This window comes from Engraulis encrasicolus, chromosome 15 (assembly GCF_034702125.1).
Source record: "Engraulis encrasicolus isolate BLACKSEA-1 chromosome 15, IST_EnEncr_1.0, whole genome shotgun sequence".
Lineage (NCBI taxonomy): Eukaryota > Metazoa > Chordata > Actinopteri > Clupeiformes > Engraulidae > Engraulis > Engraulis encrasicolus.
Genome location: NC_085871.1, coordinates 7,826,467 through 7,837,748, shown reverse-complemented (window position 1 = coordinate 7,837,748; position 11,282 = coordinate 7,826,467). Strand labels below are relative to the sequence as shown.

General features: G+C 42.7%; 1 protein-coding gene across 1 annotated transcript in view; it reads right to left on the bottom strand.

Moving 5' to 3' along the window:
* Positions 1 to 1,261: 1,261 nt before the first annotated feature.
* kcnk1a (potassium channel, subfamily K, member 1a) overlaps positions 1,262 to 11,282 on the bottom strand; it is a 10,717-nt gene continuing 696 nt past the window's right edge. Inside the window, exons 2-4 of the mRNA XM_063216929.1 lie at positions 7,802 to 8,067; positions 7,316 to 7,445; positions 1,262 to 3,139 (exon numbers count right to left, since the gene is read on the bottom strand). Of these exons, the coding sequence (XP_063072999.1) occupies positions 2,862 to 3,139; positions 7,316 to 7,445; positions 7,802 to 8,067 (674 nt within the window). The 3' untranslated portion in view covers positions 1,262 to 2,861. The remainder of the gene's footprint in view (positions 3,140 to 7,315; positions 7,446 to 7,801; positions 8,068 to 11,282) is intronic.

Genomic DNA, 11,282 nt, shown 5'->3' with positions numbered 1-11,282 from the left:
CCAGCTTCTAAAAGATGACTAGGAGGAATGTGGGGAGTTGGTGGGGGCCGGGGAGGGAGGGACGGAAGGAGTAAAATTGTGTGTGTGCGTGTGTGTGTGTGTGTGTGTGTATGCAAGTGAGTGAGTGTGTGTGTGTGTGTGTGTGTGTGTGTGTGTGTGTGTGTGTGTGTGTGTGTGTGTGTGTGTGTGTGTGTGTGTGTGTGTGTGTGTGTGTGTGTGTGTGTGTGCGCGTGCACTGAGTGGGAAGGGAGGGGCCTACAGTGGGCTGGGACTTCGGCGTGGATCGATGGGGAAGAACCTCGGCCACTTTACTGTGCCTGCCTGCCTGCCTGGCTCCCTTCTCAGGCAGCAGCAGACCTGGGCTTGCTTAGTCAGGCAAAAAATCCGGACAGAGCTTATCAATAAGCCAGTCCCACGCTCAGCAATAGGGTACAGTATACTGTGTGTGTGTGTGTGTGTGTGTGTGTGTGTGTGTGTGTGTGTGTGTGTGTGTGTGTGTGTGTGTGTGTGTGTGTGTGTGTGTGTGTGCACGCACAACTGTGTGTGTGGAAGTGAGCAAGGGGGCTCAGGCGATCAAGTTTACTCTGATACACACTGATAGAGAGACCCCTACAAACCCAAGCACACACACACACACACACGCACGCACACACACACACGCACACATGCACGCACATACACGCTGCAAGCTTCAGCGGATGAAGGACAGACCAGCAGAGATCACTCGGGGGGCCCTGGAGACAGAATCTCCAACTGGACAGGAGCGGAGCAGAGCGGAGGGGAGCGTAGTGTAGCGGATTGTTGTGCAGTGTAGGGGGTGATTAATGATCAGGGTCTCTAATGCCCTCTAGATGAGCTCAGAGACAAGCCCAATCAAGGACAAATGAAGGGTACACATCAAAGTTGCCAGCACTGTGAGAAGAAAATACAGAATGACCAAATTAACGTAAAGAAAGAGATAAACCTGCTAATAAATAGCCTGCAAGCATCACCTCGTTAAGAAAATTGAGGCCCTTGGCCTCTTCTATTAGGTAATTTACATCCAAATGAACTTAACCTGGCTTGGTACTGAGCTAATTTCTTGGAATAGCCTCAAAGTCTCAGAGGCTACAATACAAGAACATAACCACAGCACATACAGTATAGTATCACCTGGTATCAGGGCCGACGACAACTTTGGCCGGGCCTGTCACCAAGTCATGAAATAAATACAAATAGAAAAAGAACAGCTGAAGTGAAAGTTTGTCCTCAAGCATAATGTATTACATATTTATTTGGCATAGAGAATTTATGAGCTACTGCAATGGATTCAAATAACGAGATTGATTTCAGTCATTTACTGAAACTAAAATATTTATATTGATGATGAAAAAACACCAGAAGATCTGATAAATACCGGTACACTATATGTAAATGTACATTTAAAATACATACATTAAAATAATGTCTGTACATTCCCTTGTGTAAATAAAACAGCAGGATATTTTACTTGAGGAAGCATTTTGGATGTATGCAATTCCTGTATAATTTCAAGTTGACCATGTTACATAAATAAAATAAGTTATTGCTAACGACACAATTCAGATAACTTCACAATATAAAAGCACAGTGTATTATAAAATTGGTCTTTGTTGATATGATCCTACACTCAATTAGTTTGCTTGAAATATTTCCCTTAATGCCATCATATAATGTTGTTGACCTAACTAGGTACCTTTGAGGCAACAATAATGTCTCATAGACAGACTTGGTGACGATACACTTGCCATCATTTTGAGAGAAACTTTTGGGCAACTATACTAGATAGTTTATCACTCAAGAGAACTTGGACCAGCTTTAGATTTTCTAAATCAGAGATTCTCAAACTATGGGCCGGGGCCCATTGGTGGGACCTGAAGGTATTCCTAGATTAACTTGAACCCATTTTCTGAAAAATCTAAATAGTTTGTGTTGCTGTTGACTACTTATTTGAGTTTTATTGTTTGTTGGGTCAGAGGTGGGCCCCGGACATTTGTGAACATTTCAAGTGGGCCCCACGTTGGAAAAGGTGTTCTACAGGTAAATCATGTTATCATACAATTAAGAGCCAATCTTGTTGTTGCCCAGAATCATTGCCCAAAAGTTGCCCTGTGAATCTTCACCTTTAGACTTGCATAGATGTATTCATATCTATGTGCTGTACCAGAGAATCACCGGAGTACTGTATATACTATTATGCTTGCATAGCACCATCTACTGGACCTTTTGTTGAACAGCAGTTTGCTGTGTATTGTAAATGTGCTGTGTTACTGTGTTATTTATATCACCACTGCCTTCTTTTTAGGTTCAAGAATATTTTCTGCATATTTTCCCTTCATGAGTAACTATTTCTTTCCCTTTAAAATGCCTGTTATGTTCATGGCAAGGTAGTAAGACCCTGTCAACGGTAAGTACACTTCTTATATGTTCGCAAAGCAACTGCTTTCTGATCAAAACACAAACCATAGTTTGAAAATCGATAGCAGCACATGGCTGTACCCTATGTTATTAGGGGAACAGCCCATATCTGTTACACTGTAACAATGTCTTAAGGCTACAATAAAATCTTCCCAACACCACTAATATAGCACTAATCCACATAATGCGTCATTTACATGGCACAGCAGTACAACACAGTAAAATAAAATAAAAAACACTACGCTAATGATTATTTATAAAAAATAAAACACTGTCCACCACTGGCAAGCACTACCACATAAAGCCCATGGCGTACCATCGAGTCCAACTACATACTGCCATGTTCAAAATAGATACATTTAAAAACGAATTTCAACTGTCAGCACTGTGCGAGGAGTGTTCTGATGACGTGAGGGTGCCAGTTCTCATCTAATCACGATGTTGTCGTCTGGTGTGAGCGGAGGGACCTGGGTCATGGAGGATGCGTCTCCGTCCAGGAAGAGGTCTCCTCTCTCCTCTGTGCCCGGACCCGTCTGTTCACACACGGTGGCGAAGGACAGGTGGTCGTGGTCCACGATGTTCAGCTGGTCCTCCGTCTTCTCCTTCTTCAGGTAGAAGGCCTTCCTCAGGTTCTTCAGGTGGGGAAGCTCACAGAACGTCTCCAGGACGACCAGCATAGCGATCAGGCCCAGGATCAGGTAGACTGGCGAGAGATGACGCAAAAAAGCACTTAATAAGTCAACTCTTTACAGTTAGAGAGGTAAGAATTAAAGCAGTAGTTCTTAACGTAACTTTTTTGTAGCCTCTTACTGCAGATGGGGTCCCCGTTATGCCACCTAGTGGCATTTGAACACATTCACTGTGGCCAACTCTAGCCTACTGATAACGTCAGGTATATATCCCGTTGAAAAAAAATACAAGAACTAGCCGTGTTTCTTTGGTATTTTATGGTCAAAGTTGTCTCCGTCTGCATATTCCAATGTACTTCATGTACAATTCTGCCGTCCAACAAAAAAAGATGACGTGATATTGTGACGTCAATGCAAATGATGAATTCACTATTTGCTGAAAATACTCAAGTATATCATAACGACTTTGCTATGACAGTACCAAGAGCCTTAAGTAACAGACTAAGACATGGCCACTGCAATGTTGGTGACAGTAAAGTCATAACATAAGCTCCAAGGATTAAAGCACCCCCTTGTGCCCAAGACAAGGAATGCATCCTAACCCAAACCTCTACACACATGTATATGCATTCAAAATGATTTAATTGATAAATCACAATGACTCTTACACGAGACATTAATCAATATGTTACTGACTTAAATTAGTATGCCTGTAAGTATCAGGCAAAGCACCACACTCAGTATTTTTGATTCAGGTCTTAAGAAATGGCTAACAGCAGGGCAGCACTGTGGAAATTTTTAATCATTCAAGTTATGTCTCTGTGTATACTTATTTTTACATATCTTGTTTTTTGTTTCCTTAGTTTATCTTTTAAATTATGTATGCCTACTTGTCCCTCATCTTTTTAACTAAACTTTAATTCCTGCCCAGGGACTACAGATGAAAATTAGAATTTTGGCTATAATCTGGCTCAATTGAATGGGGACCAAAACATGTTTCGAACTTGATGTGACCTAATCATAATGTTTGCAAGCAGAATTTTGGTCACAACCTCAAATTCTGCGGACCCCCTGCAATCTCTGGCACATACCTATCCCAACTAACCTGAGCTTTGTGTAACCACACATCTATTAGCCTGGGCAAAAGCCAACTGTTGACTCCGTCAAACAGTCTACAAAAGCTAAGAGGAATCCGTCTCCACGGAGGGTGGGAGATGGTCTGACCTTACTCTGCCATTTAAATTCATTGGAGTTCCGAATTCAAATCAAAATTCAAATTGTGCTTTATTGGCAAGACTGTTACAATATGGTGTTTCAAAAGCATACAAATAACAAGACAAACGTGTGAATAGTGTTAGCTTAACCAATCAGTAACAGACTTCGCAGGTGAGTTCTGCTTCACCACTCTCAACCATGGAGGTAGTATAAGAACTGGAGTGAGTGAATAAGTCCCGTCTCCAGTCATTTCAATGGGAAATGCTAAGCTAGTGAATTCAGCCAAAATTGAACGAATTTTTCAACTTCAAAGATGGAGTCGTTTCCGCCAACAGTTTACTCAGCCAATTACGTGCCACGTTATTGTCTGACTTACGGTTAATCAGAAAGCTATATGGAAGACGGGCATTGGATGCATGGAGGTGCCCAACCACAGACCTGTAAAGGTTTCGCACCCACCAATCATCATGACCGAAGTGGAGCGAAGTGGATGTCGGAAATGCGAAAATGGTGACTTGCTAATTGGCGAAGCTAACCAGCCAAATCCTGCCCCCTGCTCTCAACTGTTTGCTCATTGGCTAAACAGCGAGCGAACCGAGCTATGAGGCTTTCGCCAGACTAGGTGCAGAGCCAAAATCTTTGGGTGGAAGTACATAGGATGGCGTCGCCAGGCTACACATCTAGAGCCAGGTCAACTCTCTAGCGCCTACCACATTGATAAGTGCCTTCCACAATATTACCGTAAGACACAGTCTTTTTCCAGACCACATTGGGTGATATACAACACAGCAACATCAAATGAAGCCATAGACCCAACACAAGCTGCTCAAGTTTTCAGTTTGTGCGGCGGCAACTCTGGTTGCATTACATCTAGCGCTGTCTGATCGATAAAACCTATCTGAAGGCAACATTTTCCTTTGCTGACTTCTTTCCCCCACCCCCACCTGTCTCTTTCTCTCTCGCTGTGTGTGTGTGTGTGTGTGTGTGTGTGTGTGTGTGTGTGTGTGTGTGTGTGTGTGTGTGTGTGTGTGTGTGTGTGTGTGTGTGTGTGTGTGTGTGTGTGTGTGTGTGCATGCGCGCGCATGTGTGTGTGTGTGTGCGTGTGTGTTTACGGATGATACATTATAGAGACAGAGGGGAGGATTTTGTTTCTAAGATATGCATGTAGACCGTGGAGAGCGGTAAGTCAGATGATATGATATGATTATGATCTGCCTCTACAGTATAGCTGCAATGCTTGTCCTTCCTCTGCTCTTGCACAGCCATTTTGGTACGCTTTCTAAAACATCCATAGCTTGGGTACAAATCTCTAGCAAGCCTTCTCACTCATTTCTTGAGGAGACAACTCTTTGGAGATGCGGGAGAATACATCACTGTGTTTACACTGTGACTGTTGACACTGGAACTCTACCGTCACAAGTTCTGTCTCCAGCACATTTGGTAACTGGATATACAAACACACTATGAAGACTTTATAGGCTATTTTCAAACTACTTAGCAACTGCTGGATGGATAATTATAGAATGGCATGTTGGTTCAAGGGCACACTATGATATTTCTAGGTTGCGAGAGAAGTTAAATGTGTTTTCCATTCATAAGTGTGAGCTCATAAATGAGGAATTACAAAGAGCAGGAAACTGAAGCACCGTTGCGCCTTTGAAGTGACTTTGAAGTGAAGTTTACTTGTTAATACGTATATACGTAGTCAGTGAGCTCAATGTCACTGAGCTCAATGTCACTGAGCTCAATGTTAGCCGCCTTGTGACGGTTTTATGGGTCTACTGTACATGCACCACCAACAGGGGACAACAATGGGCTATAATAAGATCAGACCAGAGCATCACTGCAACATTTTCAATCTTGTTGAATCACCTACTTAAGTTGAGAGATGGCTAAATGACTCATCATAGGGTGAAGTATTATCGTTTCAGGCATCTCTCCGTGGTCTATAGGGAAAACCCTGCTTGCAGGCTGGCTGAAGTGCTGAATCAGCACCCATGGGCTGACAAGTCTCAGTCTAATGTACATTTGGCACTATACATCAAATCCGGCTTGTAGGGGGAAACCTATTATTAAGCTATACATACAGGTATATAACTTATACATGTAATATATTTAACCCCTTAAGACGCGGCTTTATACATTTGTTGTTACCAGTATGGTAATGACCAAGTCGTGGTGCATTACTAAAAGGCCTGTGTTGTGTCATAGTATTGTAGTGCTATGGTAGTTACATTTCAATGTCTATTACAGCGTGCCACTGGAGGTACGGCGCGCATTAAGGGGCTACGAACTATGTGTAATAGCAGTTTACATTTGTGGCAGTTAAACATACTGAATTGAAATTGGAGTTGTGGGCATTAAGCATAATAACACATCATTTTATAGATTTTTCTAACCCTTACAAATCTAACTTCCAGTGTTTTCCTCACATATTATTTTTGAACATTATATTTGAATTTAATAGGGGTTAAAATCCAAATTCTGACTAATGACTGTGCCAAATAATTTTAGCATATTCATGAAGGGGACAAATGTGTTCATGAAAACATTTGTATTTTAATTAAGTCATAGTCCACAGCCATATGAAAAGTATTCCGGACCTTGCCCCTTTGGAAGTGTGTACACAACAGCATACAGCCTTCAGCACAACCTCAAGTGTTCTTTCAACTGATGAGATATGTCAAAGGTGGGGCTGTATTTTCCTTTTGTCGTCACCACTTGGGTGAAAAGGCCCGTCAAGGGGCCCATCTGCATTGAATGGCTAGCTGTTTTCGAGTTGTACCGGTACTTCATTCCCATGCCACACATTCTCCTTGAAAATACATGTGGCCCTAACTCTCGTGGCTCTAGCAGTAGGGTACTAGTCTGCTATGGCAGCGAGCTGGGTTCGATTCATGCCGAGGTAATTTGCCAATCCCTCTCCATCTCTCTCCCCATTCATTTCCTGTCTGTCTCTCACTAGCCTGTCCCAAATAAAGGTAAAAAGCCTCAAAATATCTTTTAAAAAAAAGAAAAGAAAAGAAAATACTCACATGTGATGCCCACTTTGTAGAGCTGCCGGAAGCGCTGGTTGTAGCCCTCCCCGGGCACGTAGTCTCCCAGACCGATGGTGCTGAGAGAGATGAAGCAGAAGTAGAAACTCTCCAGGAAGTTCCAATCCTCCTGAATGGATGAATGAATGAATGAATGAATGAATGAATGAATGAATGAATGAATGACTGAATGAATGTTTTCATTTGACATTCTCAGTTCTTAAGTAAAATTAAATACATGATTAAGTTCTATTACAAACCGCACCACACACGTTAAATAAATAAAATAGAGTGTCAGGGCAACACAATAAAGCCAAAAGCTTATTTCCATTGTGGGTCCTTCAATGTTAAATGACAACAGATGTTACAAGTGACAAGAGTGGCGTTGAGACAACACTACCACAATAAAACACAAGGCATACAAGCCATTCACATGGTTATAAAGGTATACTATAAAACTACAAAAGTGCTATATCCAACACAGACCTCCATGACGGAGAAGATGATGGCGGGGATGAGGAAGAAACAGGAGGCCGTGATCAGGGCCAGCAGGGCGGCGTGGGTGCCCGCCACCAGGGCCTTGGACAGGCCCGAGCGCCGGTGGAAGTAGGCCACGGGCCGGCGTGTGATGAACACCATGATCCTCTGCACCACAGCGGTGAGGAAGAGGAGGGTGAAGGGGATCCCGAAGACGGAGTAGATGATGCAGAAGGCCTTCCCACCGTCGGAGAGCGGCACGGAGTGGCCATAGCCTGTGGAGAAACACCAGAAAAAGTCAAGTCAAGTCAAGTCAAGTACAGTCAAGTACAGTCAAGTACAGTCAAGTACAACATACTGAATTGAAATTGGCCATGAAGCATCATAACATAATGAATATTCAAAGACCATGGCCTGCTGCATGTAGTAGTCAGTCATCAAGGGAAACAGCCCTTCTATTTCTATATACAATAGCCCTTCAGATGCAGGGAGTCAGTCCGGACACTCAACCTTTTTTAATGCTGAGCCTCTATTGTCGGTTGTTGTTCCCAAAATGGTAATATCCATGTCATAATCAGTCCAACCGCAGGAAATCCAACCTGCACTAACAGGCTACCTGTTGTTATTAGAAACCTTTCAGTTGTTTTGTGCACATACGCAAGTACAATCAAGCAGTCAAGTTGAAGCCAGGTCCAGGATGTGTGTGGTAAATGGGACAGGTTTTTTAAAGCATGCAATGAGTGTGCATACATCAAATAAGGCCTCTGCAATAGGCATAGGCTGAGAAACCAGGATGTTACCTGTAATTACAGAAATCCTCCCTGATCTCTGGCCTACATTGGTGTGGATTACATTATGTAAGAGACCAGAAGAGTTTAGCCTTCACACATGCTACATTACACCCTACTAGGGATGGGAATCTTCATCATCAAAGCGATACGATATGCATCTCGATACACATGGCAACGATACGATACATTCACGATTCATGAAATTACCAGTGATAAGATGCGATACGATTCTCCTACCTACTGCGATGCAGTTCGATATGGCGCGATACAATTATAATGCCATGCGATGCAGTGCGATTCGGTACGATACGATGCGATACAGAACAGATTAAAATATCAAATTGATATTAAAGGCTGTGCAGAAGGCTGCCGTTAGGCATAAGCAGAGTAAACAGAGCGCTTTTAGAGCCTCAACCACTTTGCCCCCAAAATTGTGACCTCCTAAATTGAGACTGACTAAAAACATCATGAAAAAATATTTCATTACATTTCAAAACATTTTTGTTAGTTATCAAAAGGGCCATCATTTTTCAGACATACTGTAATTGTGAATATAATTAGCATTATTATTAGTAGCAGTAGTAGTATTTACTTATGAGGGGGCCTCCTGACCAGTTATGCCTAGGCCCCCAAAACCTTAGCAGCGGCCCTGGCTGTGCATATTACTTTTGAAATAGCCTATACTGGAAAACATACAGAGAGCAGTGAGAACTCATTTTGGCTTGGGCACATTGCTTTGAGCAGAGAAAATGAAAAAATAACACAATACAATATACCTGAATACCATGCCAATTACAGTATATCTCTTTTTTAAATAAAAATGGGAAAACCACAGAGCTTCTGATCATGTTGGAATATTGACCTGGACATGTAATAGGCTAACCACATTTACAGGTAAGCTCTGAACAACTTATCAACTACAATTGATCCAAATTAGAACAATTTAGTAAGTAGATGTTGGGAATGGGGTAAATATCAGAAGGGGGAAATAACGTGCGTACTGGACTGAAGTGTTGGAATAGTGTACTTTTCAACGGGACTTTTTAAACTTCATGGACAATCTGCACGAGCAGCAAATCAGACTGTGTGTGTCCAGCACGAGAGCTAACAGGCTCCTAAGCAATGATGCCAACTTAGCGACTTCACTTCTTTTTTACTGCATGAACAATGGACTTAACACGAATGCACAGGCTCTGTAACGTTTTCCAACACGGTTATGTTTTTTTTTAATCTCGTGCGCTGACTATGCTTATGCTGCTGTCATTCGGAAACGGCAACATGTTGGCAGACAACTTTCTCTTGTTGTTTGTGCCGCACGGTAGACTACCCTATCAACTCAAATAGTGAAGCGAGTACTCTCTCCACACGTCTTCCAGACTCGCAGAAGATGGTCGCTAGAAACTTTCATTTAAAAAGTCACCGGATGACCAGAAAACTCGCTGTATGTGACAACAAAATGTGCTCCACTTGGTAACCCGCCGCTTTGACGCAAAGGAAAATACTGTTTGCTTGGTCACGCCTCCTCGGAATAGAGATGGAAAGGCGGTCTGAATCAGAGCAAGGTGATGTGCGTTGCGCACGAGAACAAATCCTGAAATTGACAGTTTCTAAAAAAGTTTTAAGAGATATTATCCGATTTGTACCGATGCGGACAGTCAAGATACGATGTATCTCGATTTTATTTGCGTTTCTTACCGATGCAGACGTTTGCAAATCGATGCAACCGTACCGTACAGGTCATATCGATTTTCCGATACGTATCGGTGAATCTTCCCTTCCCTACACCCTACCCTTACAAATAGACCACTGCAGGGATTTGTTGTGTATGGGCAGTAAATGTTTACATGGCTAAAGGATGCATTTTTGACATTTTTTATTTCAGCCTTGGTTAACAACATTAATTTGCCAATTAATTCAACTCAATCTACTAGGCTGCTTTTTGTCATGACACTAGGCCTACTATAATGCATGAGTCTTTGCGCGCACACACACACACACACACACACACACACACACACACACACACACACACACACACACACACACACACACACACACACGTACACACACACACACACACACACACACCACACACACACACACACACACACACACACACACACACACACACACACACACACACCATGCATCATGATGGAGGTCTTTCGCAAAGTTTCAGTGAGTATATTATAATGTTCACTTCATTCTAGCTTAACAAAGTAAATACGTATCGCTATGCGTCTCTGAAAGGAAGTCGGTATCGGAAACGGGTTGTCTCTGTTCACATGTGACCCCTGGCTCTCTCAAGCTTGGTGTCTCCTTTCACCTGCCCATTACCTGAGCCGCGTAACCATGAAGCCTAAATGCGTTGCGGGGACATGTTTTGCCAGAGGCTGTGTCCCGAGCAGCCTTGTCCTGAGACTGCTTTCACCGATGCACGCTCATGGTCCCCCCCAAGTGTGTCATTTAAAGGGACAGTAGAGGAAAGAACAGACAACTTTCAATAGCCAATAGGCCCTATAGAACTACAAACTAGGGCGCTCGTTTTTGCCAAAGCACGAAACAAGTAATTAGAATGAGCTATGAGAAAAGATACATCCAAAGGGTTCCCACGAAGTTCAAGCCATCACCAACTAGACTGGTATGGAATCTCACCATTAAATTAATAATTCAACTGAACAAAATCAACATATTAATTG